Here is a 15,082-nt window from a genome sequence, read left to right on the forward strand (position 1 = left end):
GCAACAGGCCTATTCATATTTAACTAAATACACTGAACTGTTTCTCCCCACACACCCACCCTGTCCCTTCCTATTGCCCGGACAAGGACATGGGTCTGGACAGCAAGCAACTGCCAGTTTGCTCGCTGCTTCTTTTCAGCTCTTCTTTCGATCTCAGTGCTTTAAAATAGATGCTTGGGCTAGGTTTCTTAAGTCTTCCCTTCCACTACATATCCCAAGGAACTGCCTCATGCTTTGCAGAATACAGGCACTGCCTATTATTTGTAAATCAGTGTCCCTTGGCAAAGGTAACTGAAGTAGCAATGCACACAGGGATCACCAAAAATGTCACTGTCCGCAAAGATACATGCTTGTACAAGCAAGCTGATGAAGAGGGTCAAGCAGATCGGGAGCTTTACTCATCTATTCTGAGCACAAAGCCATGTGTGTGGTTAGCTGTGTGCATAGGTTGGAAGCAGGAATTCAGAGGCATTGGTAGGAACAGCCTGAAGCCCTTGTTCCCGTTTCTTTCCAAAGCAAGTGCTGGCAGATGAATTTGAAACAGTACCACATACAAAAATACACAACTGGTACAACTTGGCCACCTAGAGCTCAGTTGCCAAAGTCACTCAGGTCACAGTGTCAAATAAGACTAGAGTCAGGCAAGTGCTTGGGAAAACCTCTGCAACTGAGAGGTCTCCCATCCACTATGTTCCTCACTCCTATGAGCCAGGCTTATTTGCCCATGGCACTGCATTCTCTTTCACTGGCCTTGCATCTGTTATGGCCTCTCCTAGCACCAGGAGTGACCAATTTTCCCAGAATGACCTCTACAGTAGCCTCCCTCCCCGATTTCTACTTACTGGGTATTTTTCCAGCGGCTCTGTCAGCAGCATATCTCCAAATATGGTTCGGCAGTACTCAGCCATCTTTGCCTGCTGCTTGGGCCTGAAAAGAGATCAAGCAGGTGTGGACAGGAGAACAGATACCCAAATCCAGAGCTTAGCATGAACAGCTGTCTTGAGCTCTAGGTACCCTACCCAGAAAACCACCTCCTGCCTTCACTCAGACAGCTATGCAGATATTGAAGTCCCCTCCCAGGTTGGCTCCTATTTGTTCATACTCTGCCCCCCACCCCACCCCCCACTAACAGGCTGCACAGTTGTGGTCACCCTCACTCTGCACCTTATGGCTCATCTTTTAGCTCTGACTCACCTCCAGTTGCTTCAGAAATCTCAATCCATGTTTCATTTTTTCATTTCAGCTCAGGCACCCATTTAAAACCCAGCAGCCCTTGCCTGTATACCTTTTGCTCTCCCAACCACTAGATACTCACGAGTCCACGTGGTTCTCAAAGGACAGGATGACAGGGTAGAGAGATGTTTTAAAAGCGCTTTCTGCAATGGCCTCAATGGCATCCTAAATGGGAGACAATGGCCAGAGAAAAGATCAGCGCCCGTTAATAGCAGAGACACGCAGCTGACCTCCTACTGAATGGACTCCAAACTGATCACTGTCAGGAGCTTCTTCTCTTTAAAGTAACTAAACTTTCTCCCAGTACGAAGGTGAGAAGTGTCATCTTTTTCATACCCGCCTGGGCTTCCAGCTCCAGAGGATACAACATGCAGCTAAACTCAATAGCTTGCATAAAAAAGCTGAAGATGTAAGAATAAGACTTTTTATTTTTGTTACATAGTTTAGGGTATATATAAACAAATGTGAAAGCACCTTGCCAGAGAGTCATGCTGCTGCTACACGCACTTTGAATTGGGAGAGAGAGATGTATGCAGTACCAGGTTAAAGTGTTTCAAACCCTATTTATACTCACCTCTGAACATGTCCAATTTTCTGTCATTTCATCTGCTTATAAAATCCTCTGTCTAGCAGCAGAGAAAACCAGAATGTTCAGTAACCAGCAGTGCTGGCACTTCAAACGCAAGTACCATGGAAACATTCTCAGCATTAATGATTTAAGAAAATAATCATATTTTCTCCAAGACTCTGTTAAACTGCCACAAATTTTCTACTATTTTCTGTTCTGGTGCTGCTAATTGATAGGGCAAAGAAGTGTCATTTGCTGCTTTGCAGCTACAGGCCCCTACTCCCCCCAACATCCTGGTTCAGCCATGATCTTCACACTGAGGGAGGCTGCCCCAGCTGCTCCTCCATGCACTACTTGGACTCTCTCTTACAAAAACCTGCAAGGTTCAGAGGAGAAGCTACAGAAAAAGCTACTAAAAGGCCACAGGCAATGGTAGGAAAGGGAGAGAGGTGTGGAGGGGAAGACCGAGGTGTTATGTGAAACTAAAACTTGGGCACATGCTGTGTTAACAGGTTGTAATTTCCTTGAGGTACAGTCACATGCTTTAGCAGAACTCTGCAATTACAGCAGCTACAGCTGTCATTATTTCTACTCTCTGTAGTGAACTGCTGTGCAAAAAGCAGCAGTGGCACAACAGGATTTGGGAAATTACTGACACTGAATATGACAATACCTCTGATCTTAAGGATTGGGTTCCCCCAGCCCCCAAAATATTTTAGTAATAGTGAAGCCTGGGAACTGGGGGGAAGGTACAGAATAAGAATGAACAGCTTTAAAAAGAATCTGAAGTGCCTCTGCCTGTTGGCAGCAGCTGTGTAAAGAAAGGAGTGCATAAAAAATAAGTGTGATGCATCGATTTTTAACTTGCAAGATGTTTGTAGCTTCTGTGGTTAAATGCCAAGTGGTTAAAATTCCAAGGGAGAAGCAGACTTTGCACTCTGCTTCTGAAGCCTGGGAGCTGACTCCTCATGGAAGCCATCTGCCCAACATGCTAGAGGGCAGTTCCTCCACTGAACGCACTCCACACACTCATGTAATTGGGATGTAATTGAAACCTATTCTTCCAAAGTGCCACCACGTAAGGCTGTAAGCCACAGGAACCTGCTGTAGACCAGTTAGAAAATAAACTAATTTTAATGGTTTGTTTTCTAAAAGCCACCCTGTTTGTTTCTCTAACGTGCATCTATTCATAAATCCACCACCCTCATGGTTTGTGTCCATCCATCCATCTGGCTACACAGCTCTGTGCATGTGGGCACATCTACTCAACCACCTCTCCATCGCTTCTACCTGACTGCCTGCATTTCCCTCATTCATTCATCTTCATCCAGCCAGCAACCTCTCTTCTGGTCCTCCCACTCCAAAAATGTACACAGACTCCAAACTATTGCGTACTTGTTCATCTTTCATTCTTTCTACACATTCATTCACTTGTCATCTTGCCATCAATCTTTTCCTCTCAAACATCTTTGCTCTCAGCCCATCCATTTGACAGTTCCCTCAGCCAGCCTCCTCAGAGATCAGTCTACAGCCAAGCAGGGGAAAGCATCCACGGAGAAAATGCTTTCCATACCTTGAAGAGGATCTCAGTTGTCATGGTGAACCCGTGAGTGATGATCGGCTCCTCATCTGGAGGACGGCCCTTCCAGCAATCCAGCTCCACGCAGCGGCAGCCAGCCAGCAGCGTCTGGCGATACATTTCAGGAGAAGAGATCCCAGAAAACTGACCGGCTGGAGGAGAGCAGAAGGAGGGAGGCTCAACGTTACCTGCTCACATGGGACAGTTTTTGCATAAAACAGGAGCAACAGAAATCTCTGCCACCCTTCGGCAGGTGTACGTGGCAGACTGACAAGACATTCTCAGTAACAGGCTGACATTTCTTCTTCTCACACAACATTTAATTGCCAAGCCCCTCACAGTGCATTACAGCTCTCGGCCCTCCAAACTTCAGGGCAGATACGTCTGCCTGCCTGTCAGTACCACTCTTCCACACCTGGTGGTGGTACGTAAGCGCTGGGGCTGAGGCAGATGCCGGAACCGCCCATACCTGTTAAATACGTGTTGTGTGACGAATTGATGAAGTAGTGAGAGAGCGGCTGGGTCATGTCCTGGTGCAGCACCAATTTGTCCAGTGCTATCACATTGTTCTCAGGGCCACAGAGAAACCAGACCATCCCCTCTGGAGACAACTGCCCTACATGAAAAACAAAGCTGTTAATAGCATCGGCACAAAATGGTTCTGGCACCTCCTTGCCAGTGTACTGCAACGCAGGGGCTTGTGAGAACTGGGCTGATTGCTCTCCTTGGAAAGTCAGAGTAGCAGAAGGTGCAAGTTCCTCTCCTACTTCCATACCACCTCTATAGCAAGACTTCTGGGCTGAACAAAACTCACCTCTCTGGATGTTAATCCCACTGGGCTCATACTTCTCTATCAGGCTCTGCACCTGCTCAGGTTTGGCTGGTGGGAAAAGGATGTCATTGAGGCGAGAGTCTCGCTGCTTCTTGTTGATAAACTTCGCTAAATGCTCTTTGGTCATGTAGGGCTTTGCTTTTAAATGGCTAAAGTGAGAGAAGTACAGAGGAGCACGGGTTAAGGCCTGTGTACTACCCAGAAAACCTTTTCACAAAAGAGAGGTTGGTCCTTCCTCAGGTAGGCAACGGCTGCCTGCCTCCCCGGGCCCACACATTTCTGTTTTGTCTACTTTTCTTCCTATAAATGATGCTTCCCACTGTGGCCCTTCTTCTTTCTTACTAATTCAATACTGTAAGGAGGCTGTACGTATTTGAGCCTCTGACTAAAACTCTAAAGGGACTTGAATTTCAGAGCACACTGAATTGCTTTCCATACAAAGCCAAGTCCATTTAAGAAGTCACAGATTTAGCTACTTGAAAAAAACCAAAGGCCACTGGCTACTTGTGAGGATCTATGGTTCTCACGCTGTACATGGCCTTGTTTGGGGCAAGTCACATGCAGTATCACATTCGCATGACCTAGTGCTGATCAGGAATCAGCCCTCCTGATGGTGGCAGTTAAGAAAGAGTCCCTGCAGCACTGTGAGGTCTCATCCTTTTTTTCAGGCTGTGAGTGAAAGTGTTAAGTGCACTGGCACTGTTTTGTGACCTGGCTTCCTGCATGTCTAAGGTTTGAGACAAACCATGTAGCACAAAAATCACCTCGCCCCTCCTTTTTCCCTCTCTTTTGCCACGAGAGATCCCAGTTCTTTGCTGTAGCTTGAAGGAAACTTACTGTGAGGTAAATATTTCATCAATCTCAGGCCGTGGACACAGATTCATGAGGAAAGTTTTATACACGGTCTCAGGGAAGTCCTCTGGGTTGATGGCATCGTTCTGAGAATGCAGTAAAGACACGTCAGTATCACAGACCCATGAAGGCTTTCACCTCTCCGTTAACACCCGCAGTCCAGCACCTGTTTGCGACAATGCAAGTAAGCAACTGGCACATCTGGCAAGGTGTTTAGGGAAGAACACATGCAGTGAAGAAGCACCATAACGCCCTATTTCAGAACAGACAGTTATTTAAACTGTCCCTCAGTGCCTCTTGTGTGATGGTGTAAAGCTAAAGCTTGATGCAGTGGCAGGAGCTGTCAGAGGCCTGGATTGTACTCTGTGCATTGGCAGAAGCATCAAAATTAACCATCAGATCTGTTGCTTCAAAGAGCATAAAGTGAAACAGGTGGAAGGGAACGTTCTGCTTCTTGTGCCACATAATGCAAGCAATGGAGTCACAAGGGTTACCACAATGCCAACAGTAAGAATTGATCCTAGCCGACCTGCAGTTAAGGCATGGCAGCTAGCAGTAAGGAAGAGGTTTCACAGCAACTAACAGCATCTGGGATGATGATTTTTTCATAGCCAAGGGCATCACAGTCTGGGTAGACAAAAACATTATTCTCAAACTAGCGAGACCTTTGGCTACCTAGAGAAACTCTTACCTTGCCCTTTGGAAGATGACAAGCACTTAATGCTGCTTCCACCCTTTTCCTGTCTGCAGGAAACATCTGAAAAATACTGACCAGACAGAGAAAAAGAGAAATCACCACAATGTAGCAGGAGTGAAGTCAAAAAGCCTGCATTTAGGTGGCTGGGAGCTGCAGCCAGAGTGCAAGACACTCAAAATGCACAGTGAAGGAGACAGAGGAAGACTGTAAACATGAACCAGAGAAGGGAGACAGTGTTTCTCCAAGGAAGTAGCTGATGTACCAAGTCCTATAAACCTACAGTGGATTTTTTGACTGCTGCCTTAATATAGAAGTTCTATATTTCTGCTATGGACTCTGTAAGAGCCCTGTCACTGAACTACATCAGCTTACTCTCAAAATCCCTCCTCACTACCCTTCCCCTTCCCCTCTTGGAGCTGCTCCCTGTGGTAGCAGGCCTCATGCCACAAATTCCTCAGACACTTTCCCCCACAAGACACTATCCCATGTGGTAGCTGGCATTAGCAAGGAATAACTTTGTAGTCAAGACAACAATCAAAAAAAGCAAACAAATGTGCAAATTTGCTGCTTTAGAAGAAGTCAAAATTTTCTGGAACCAAAGGCTCTCGACGAATTCAAGGAACAAACTCATTACACAAGCTGGTATACTGCACGATGGAAGGACAAAGGTCTGCTGCTGCAGAAACCAAAACTCATCTCCAATTTAGAAAGCTAGGCACTGGTCTGCAGGGCAGAATTCACTTGGTCAAGCCTTCACCTTAAAGCAGTCCCTTTGCTGCACTATGGAATAGTAACAGTAGCTGAACTCTATCTACTTTCAAAATATCCCCGTCAGCAGCAATGAGGTCTCCTCCATGGATAAATTTAGATGTCAGCTCTATTAAGCTCCTGGAATCACAGGTGCTCACAGCCAAAAAGGGGAACAAAAAGTGCCAAATGTGTTGACAGGTGGAAGAGTGTTCAGTGGGAGCTGCAGCAGGCTTATGCAAACTCAGTGCATATCGGTTTCCAAGCTGCCCTTTGCAAGGCAAAAATTGCAGCAACCTTGTTATGATTCAAAAGGGATTTAAATGTCGAAAGAGAAAGGCAGATGCTCAGTGGAATTTTCAGAAGAATCCAGACAAAGAGTTTTGAAAGCCTTACATATACTTGCACCTGGAGATACTGAGTATTTTTGTAAATCTGGCTCTTAATCTGGACTATTTAATAGTCTAACGCTTTATACAGTAAAGCATTTTTACCTCTGCAAGAAAGCAGACCAGGGCATTGAAGAGAGGTACATCCTGTACCAGACGTTTTTCCTAGCTTATGTCAGAAGAATAAGCCATTTTCTCCCTGCAGTAATGCTACCTTGCTTGCATTTTAAAGATCAATTCAAAGTACTCTTCCCTAGTGTGAGTTATTCATTAAAGACCTATACATTTTTAAAAGCCCTTTGATGAATACACTGGTTTCTGACAGAATGAAATCTTGCTGGTTGGTGGTTTAGAAAACAAACAACAAAAAACGTTTATTGTTGAATAATGATCAACCATCCAGGAGCACATTTAGCCAGCATAGACTTAATCTAGAATCGTTATGCAATATAGCACACAGTAGGTAGCGTATTTACTACAGGTGATTAGCACTTGCCTCTCGTAATAATGTAACGCAGCATAAACCTAGAAGCAGAGTGGTTCAGAACTTCCCAGTGAATACACACAAATGCACTATCTGCAGGTCCTTATTCTTAAAGCAAAAGATATTTATGCACCCTTTTGGGTGAACATGGAATTGAACGTGGCAGTGCAGCCTTTGGTTGCTCTATGAGTTGAATCAACATGGAGGAGCCACTGGATCAGCCATGGAGTAATTTTACTAGGGAAGACAGCGAGTGGCACAAAACCAGTTCTAGATTCATGCCACGCAGTACAGGGGAGAAATAACAGGCTGGTCTTTGCTTCAGCAAAGCAGCCTTGGTTTGTTCTAACAGCAGTCCTACCCCGGTGCACAAGGCCAACCCTGGGGCCAGTGAAGGGCAAACCTCCACGTTCTGTGCTTGAACTGGCATTGACGTTGGCCCAGAGGGCTGCCTCAAAGGCTGCTTCCCTCTCGTGCACATCCAGAGTAAAGGCTGGGCAGTGGAATTACACTAGTGAGAACGGCTGGTGGTCCCACATGAAGAAAGGAGACAAGTGAAAGTGATGGATCCCTACACTTTAGGCTAGCTAGGGAGTCAGGCAAAAAGTTCTCCAAATACAGAACTCCTTATATGAAAAGTTAAATTAATCCTATACTTCATCCACCTTTCAACTCAGGTTTGCAAAACAATCTATGATCAGAATTTTACCAAAGTTGTTTGGTTTTGTTGATTATTTCTCAGCAAGAGCCAGAAGGTGAAATCTATGGCTGTTTAAGGCAATTTCTTGCTGTAGGTGCAGGCCACAAAAGTTCTCCCCTTCCAGACCCAGATTATGTCCCAGGCCCTTCCCTGGGAGGAACCTAGGTGGCAGCAGGAATCCTTTCATAGCCTGAATCCAGAGGGAATGATCTCTGCCTCTTAGGTGCAGAAAGAGCAGGCAGCTGAAGCCACCAGGTAACCACTCCCGTACCAGCTGCTCTGCCTTCAGTCTGACTGAACACACAAAAACCCAAATATCTATACTCACTTCCTGACAGGAATCTTCCCCTCTGCATTAAGCTGCATCTTCAGCTTCACCAGGCTGTGAAAAAAACCACAAAATTATGAAAACACACTTGTACAGTTTTAGAGGTCCTATTAAGTAATGAGAAATAAAAAATATGCAACTGGGAAAACAATTTAACAGTCAACTGAAAATCAGGCCTTTCAGATGTCAGCTTACCTCAGATAGAATCTGTTACTGTTTCGTGGGAAGGAGAAACAGGCAAATTATAAGAGCTTAGATATCAGAAAAAATTCCTCTAAAACATAAGATATAGATATAATGATACGTCCTACTATTTAGCATTCCTCAGCAATCCTAGGTTGCCAACCAATTGGTATTACAGAACAAAGAAAAGAGGCAGCACTTCGTTGGGGTGAGTGCTGTGATCTCGGTGGGAGACCCGTTTGAGGCTCAGAATTTTAGTTTGTCTAAATACCACAAGTGTGTTTGACTGGCTCAAGCGCTTCTGTGCCAGCCAGCACTCACACAACATACGGCACAGCTACCAAACCCCTGCCCGTGCCTTGGGGGTCCTGCACTGACACAGGACTTGGTTTGGAGGCTGCCAAAGGACATGGATGCTACACAGCCTTTTCTTTCTAGTACACATAGAAAGGGCAGTACGTGAATGTTTCAGAGAACAATGTTTGTCAGAAATCACTTACATTTTCTCTAGGAAGGTGTACCGAGAAGCGTTGTATGTGAGAGGATTCCGAACAATGGCCATAATATCCTCAGCCCAGCTCTGGGAACAAACACACACACAAAGCAGAGGCAGTTGGACATTACGGAACTGCACCAAGAAGTACAGAGCGACAAATGTGGAAAGGGCACAGAACTGTGGAACAATTTGGGTTGGAAGGGACCTTTAAAGATCATCTAGTTCCAAACCCCCTGCCACGGGCAGGGACACCTTCTAGACCAGGTTGCTGAAAGCTCCATCCAACCTGTCCTTGAACACTTCCAGTGACGGAGCATCCACAGCTTCTTTGGACAATCTGTTCCAGTGTCTCACCACCCTCATGGTAAAAACTTTCTTCCTTATGTCCACTTAAAATCTTCCCTTTTTCAGTTTAAAATCATTACCCCTTGTCCTGTTACTACAGGCCTTGGTAAAAAGGCCTGTCCCGATACTGCTGGGCTCCAAATCCCAACAGCTGCGCCCTGGGCTTGGCTTTATCACATTCCTACTGCCTATATTCACTTGACACTTTACCACGGAGTCTTTTCAGCTGTCTGTTTATCCACACAAAGCACATGAAGGACAAAAATGACATATTAAATGTCTTCTACTGGTCCTTTTCCATGCAAGGTACAAGCTTCTAGAACTATGGAAGTACCACACCTTACTGGAACATTAACCTGGTTGTTTATAACCTTGCCAATAACATTGACAGGGTTCAGGTTCCCCGTTTTCCCCTCCCCTTTCCCACTCCCCACTCAATGCCCCAATCCTTAGTGTCTCCCAGCACTTCCTTGCCCTCAGGACCCAATACCTTGCCAACATTCTCCTTGTAGGACACAAAGTTATGAAAAGTGAGGTCAACCATGTCGGGGCCAGATACAATAGTCAGAGTCTTAAGCAGGAAGGTGCTGTGAGGATAATCCAAGTTAAAAACCTCTCGGAGCTTCTGGCACTGCAAAAGAAACAGAACAGATGGGGATGAAGGGAGAATGAGGCAAACTATCTGAAAAAAACAGGGCCCAATCCAAACCCTGACCCAAATTCACGGCAAGCTTTTCAAGGGTTGCAAAATCATTTAATGTATTCTTCCTTTCCTTGGCTTTCCTTATTTTTCATCTTTACTCTGGAGCCTGCATTACCTGGATCCTCCATGGAACAAAACATTGTGACTATCATTACTGTGCGAACACACTGTTTTGCCCTGAAAAAGCAGAAGTTGGAGACTGCCCTTAAAGAAATTCCTTCTGAAACTTCAGCCTGAACTTGCAGACAAGCCAAGGAGTATTTGGCCTGCTCATACCAGAGGTGCATAACCAGGTTAGCACAGACAGCCATTTGTCAAAACACAGGCTAAAAAAAAACTCTTTTAGCTTAGTGTGATACCTTTTGCTGTAACCTCCCTCCACCACAAGAAAGATGTATTTTGGGACCTGGAAGCTCTACCAGCTGTAGACCTGCTTGCTGCAGAGGTGGGCTCTCTCCCTCCAAGTCACGTTTGCTGCTAGTTGTCAGTTGCTAGAAGTGTTTTTTCCATAGCAACTGCAGTATCCTACAGCGATGGCTCACCAGAGATTTGTTTTGTTAAGTATAAGGCTCATCCGATTAGTCATACTTGGATTTCATCACCATATAAAAGTATTTATAGAATCCCTTTAAATTATTTAGCATTTTCTGCATTCCTATGTAAGGCATCATTAAACCAAGGTATCCTGGAGTTGTACTGATGGTCGCTATTTATAATGAAAAGATAAAATTCCCGTGTCCTAGAATAAAGCACAGCCATTCATTATCTAAAGCGCAGGATATATCCATACAAAAGCAAACAGGGAGGCTGCCAGAGCACCTGCTCCTTCAGAAACTGCAGGCAAAATTAATGATCTGGGATTTTTGGCAAAACAGGTCAGATTCAGAAGTTTAACTGGAACCTGAGCTCTTGCTGTAGGCACAGACCTAGAGTCATGGCTGAGTTTCAACAAGTTACACCTTAACACATCACATGTCACGTGAACCACAGCGAGAGAGGTTTTAGCTAAATGATTTCACCTTTGCGTTTGCCATAAACTCGGAGCGTGTACAAAGTCAGTCGCTGCAGTTCAGCTTGCATTCAGGGACTTGTTAAGCTGCTACTAACTGGACCAATATCTGAATCCCTGCAAGCTGAAGAAAGCAAACTCCCCGATCTTAGACTTCCATGGACCTTAATTTAGCCCAAGCCAACTACAAACCCCAATATGTAACCATCTGTTTGCATATCGTTGTGATTCAAATGGAAGGAATTTCCTTTCTGCCACAAAATTTTCTCTTTACATTTGGACTGTAATAGCAGAAACTCCAAAACTGCTCAGCTTCACGCATTCTTATGTGTTTGCATGACATCACACACAAAGCTGCATATATATTCAACAAGAAACTCTGCAGACTTTCCACTGCATTTTTCCAAATTTCTGGAGCACTTGCAATGTTGACACATCTGTAGCAAACAGACATCTTCAAGAAGAACAGGATTATAACTCAAGATCATCTGACTGCTGTCTCTCACTCTAAAAGCGGCTCTCCGCAGGAGTAACTGAAACCTGTATAATCCAAAAGCATTTGGAGGGAAAGAAGGGGGAAAGCAGTCAGCCACCCAGATTTGCCTGTTTTCTAATAGTTAGGGAATTTCTAAAATGGCTCATTCTTGCTTTGTAAGCAATTTTCCTTTGCAGAAGCGAGCAGCACCCACACACCCACACCTCCCTTCCACACTCATAGCAACTCCTCGATGGAGTCTAACTTTTCATTGCAAGTGGCAAAGCGTTAGGATTTTAACTTCAAGTTTAACTTCATCTTGCAGACCCACTGGCATTTGTTCAGTTTCCTTACCTCTAGTGTTGTAAACTACGTGAAGCTAAGACAATAGAGAACTTGTGGTTTACGCTGAACTCATTTCCTGCATTTGTTACAAACCGGCTCCTCCCAGCCCTTCCTCCTCTGCAAACTAGTGTTGCTTGGCTCTCCAGCAGACATTGCTCTTCATGCCATGTCCCCAGCAAGCTGAATGCTGCATCAGAGCGTTTGCCTTTATCTAGCTGTGCTCCACCAGACAAACCTGCTGCCTGCCGTGTTTGGCAATGGCTTGATATCCCACCACCTTCTCAGAAGTCCCCATTAGCTTTAGCCTGTGCCGCTTTTTATATGCCATGCCCCTTATCAGCATTAACTTACGGCACCTCCTAACGCCATGGTGAAGTTGATAGCTTCATTTTATGAGAAGCAAACTGCAGCAGGGAGAGGATGATTTTGTTAGGGATCTAAATTAGGTCATATTTTCCCAGTGACTGACTTCCTGCCTGGCCTTAAGCAAGCTGCTTGCTTTCTGCTGCCTGCTTTACATGGGGATTATCTCCCTCCCAGGATAAACACAGTGATGTTGGCGTTAACACTGAAATGAAGATGGTGAGAGGACCACAGGCTGTGTCCAAGAGCACTGAACCTGATGCCATGGTTGCGTCTTGGCTCTTCCATAACCTGTACGCCTTTAGCACCTTGTGCTGCAGCTTCACTACATAATTACTTCGTGTCATGTTGCAGGTGGCCATAACGGGAAAATAGGAATTACTACATGAAAAGCAGGACAACCATATTAGCCATGCAAATCAGAAGGGAAATGTGCTTAGCAAATCCACTTAAACTCCCAAACAAACAGAAAACAACCCATCAGCAGAGCGGTTGAAATACAGATTCAGCTTGCATTTCACTTCCCACCCTCCTGATTTCCCTAAAATCCTCATCTGTACAAACCACATTCATAGTCCAGAGAAAAGCAAATTCTGATGCAAATATAAAGAAAGAGCCAGGCTTAATACGAGAGACAGACAGTCATTTCTCTACTTGAAATGGGATATAGCCTGGGATAACCAGGACTTGCCACAGCTGCCTGCACTCACTGCACTCTGACAATTTTGTATATTCATGAAACATGCAACATGATGCAATGCTCGTGGTATTAGAAGACAGGACGTGACAACGAATCTTCTCTTTTGGAGAAGGAAAGTCTTGTTTGGTTGCCAGAAAGCAAAGGGAGCACCAAGATTATTCAAATGCCTTTGGTTCTGCAGGTAATGCTCATGTCCTCGGTAGCAGCACCGCTCCATCACGGATTCAGCAACGAGACCCGACTGCCGAGAAGCAGGGAGGGCTGTCCTGCCACCAGCTGCACCACGGGGGCCCCCCCTGACTCTGCGCCAAGCATCTCAGCGAGATGAGGCAGAAAAAAAATATTACGCAGATGAAGCACTCTCAGCTCTCGTTGCTGTCTTATCTAAGGGAACCGGAAAATGCAGCAGCACACAGATTCACGCAGCACAAAATAACCCACGGCACTCTGGAATCGAGCAGGAACAGACTGCAAGGGAGACATGCAGTCTGTGCATCCTCAGTATCTTCTGTCCCTGTGGTCAAAGAGCTCACTCTGCAGAAAGATGGAAGAGGCAGAAAAATGGCCCAGGGTGGTAAAAGGCTGTTATTCAGCCTGTGACTGTTTCCTTACTTGGCCTCTGCTCTACTATTTACAAATCCTTTGCAAGCCACAGGCTTCTACCCGCTTTTCTCTTGCATGCACATGTATCAGTTTGTCTCCGTGCTTCTTGTGATCACTCTCTTATTTGGAGGCCTGAACATCAGACTTTTAGTTCCATCCTGTGCTCACACACTGCTGAATCCACAGCGTAGCGCTGAGATAATGCTCAATCCCCAGAGCTGCTGCTTTCCCCTGGGATGCGGCAGAATGACTGACCACCCACAATGTGTTTGTAGTCTGCGGCTCAGCCCTCAGCTCAGCTCCCAGTGCAACGTGAGTGCTCCCTGCATTGTTCCCAAACACTACTTGTTCCTACTTTATCATCTCACAATATGGCACATGAAATACCTTGGTATCATTTTCTCCCTTGTACATGTTCAATTCAGAGTCTGCATCTCTAAGTTCAGTGACAACAACATGCATATGGAGGATGAAACTGTTTTATAATCATGACAGTCAGAAAATACAACTTCTGTTTTTGTAAAAAATTATGCTTGTTTCAAAGCCAATGCTTGCTGAAATGTCTAAACAAAACCCAAGACGAAGCCAACAGCCCAGCAGTCTGGCCTAAAACATCATGTATTTTGCTCCTAATTATTACATTCTCTGTCAGCGTTCTGGGGTCTTGGTGCATCAGAAAAAAAATAAAATGGAGCAGACATTATTGTTCCTTGTTACTGAAAGGAAAACACAGAATTGCATCGTAAATAACATCTTGATCTGCTTTGGCATGCTGCTGAACTACATTCAATAGCTTTTTATCTGGTCTCATTTATGTTCAAAGTCCCTGCTAATTCTTATCTTCATTACTCTTGAACATGCGCCAAAGTTCATTCTGCCCCATCTCTCAAAAAAAAATTTCCATGGAGAAAAAACACCACAGAATACTGAGTAGCTCTCAGAGAAAATAAAACAAAGGGGGTGAAAAGGGGAAACCTGCACATGCATAGATGAGGTCATGGGAGGACTTGAGGGCTGTGTGCACGCTTACGTGCTAACACACCAGGAGGCAAGGGCTCAGGGCGGGGGCAGAAGGGAGAGTCGAGTCTGTCGGAAAGAGCATGGTCGTCCCTCACCTTCAGGCAGGTTCAGTTCCAGGAATCATTCCTTCTGGGGCAGATAGCAGTGGCCCTTTTCATTTAGGGGTAGCTCCTACTGCTGCCAGCCCTTAGTGTCTTGTCCCTTTTCCAATGCCACACTTACTGTGCGGGGCACAACAGGCTGAGCACTGACTCCCTAAACACGGGCAGTGTCAGGAAGCAGGTCCCACCAGTCCCTGCCTCCCAGCTTGCAGGGACAATGCTGTGACCTGGGCTGGCAAGGGACTGTGATTTATGGCAGGTCTTTTCAGAAGTGTTTTTACTGTGTGGGCGCTTTGGTGTTATTCTTCCTGCTGTGTATAGAGAGGTTAC

At 45.3% G+C, this 15,082-nt stretch overlaps 1 protein-coding gene across 6 annotated transcripts in view; it reads right to left on the bottom strand.

The window, feature by feature from the left end:
• PLCB2 (phospholipase C beta 2) overlaps nucleotides 1–15,082 on the bottom strand; it is a 61,726-nt gene that overhangs the window by 22,091 nt on the left and 24,553 nt on the right. For 3 of the 6 annotated variants that reach the window (XR_005829920.1, XM_040608609.1, XM_040608611.1), the window contains exons 4-13: nucleotides 9,924–10,064; nucleotides 9,093–9,172; nucleotides 8,410–8,463; nucleotides 5,756–5,831; nucleotides 5,050–5,150; nucleotides 4,195–4,361; nucleotides 3,850–3,996; nucleotides 3,375–3,532; nucleotides 1,316–1,398; nucleotides 843–927 (exon numbers count right to left, since the gene is read on the bottom strand). Coding sequence is in view for 5 of the 6 variants with exons in the window: in XM_040608609.1 (XP_040464543.1) it covers nucleotides 843–927; nucleotides 1,316–1,398; nucleotides 3,375–3,532; nucleotides 3,850–3,996; nucleotides 4,195–4,361; nucleotides 5,050–5,150; nucleotides 5,756–5,831; nucleotides 8,410–8,463; nucleotides 9,093–9,172; nucleotides 9,924–10,064 (1,092 nt within the window). In the remaining variant the exon portion in view is untranslated. Of the gene's footprint in view, nucleotides 1–842; nucleotides 928–1,315; nucleotides 1,399–3,374; nucleotides 3,533–3,849; nucleotides 4,362–5,049; nucleotides 5,151–5,755; nucleotides 5,832–8,409; nucleotides 8,464–9,092; nucleotides 9,173–9,923; nucleotides 10,065–11,974; nucleotides 12,222–15,082 lie in introns of those variants that run through there. The other 3 variants (XM_040608608.1, XM_040608607.1, XM_040608610.1) reach the window with 2 other exon arrangements.

Source organism: Falco naumanni, chromosome 10 (assembly GCF_017639655.2).
Source record: "Falco naumanni isolate bFalNau1 chromosome 10, bFalNau1.pat, whole genome shotgun sequence".
Classification (NCBI taxonomy): Eukaryota; Metazoa; Chordata; class Aves; order Falconiformes; family Falconidae; genus Falco; species Falco naumanni.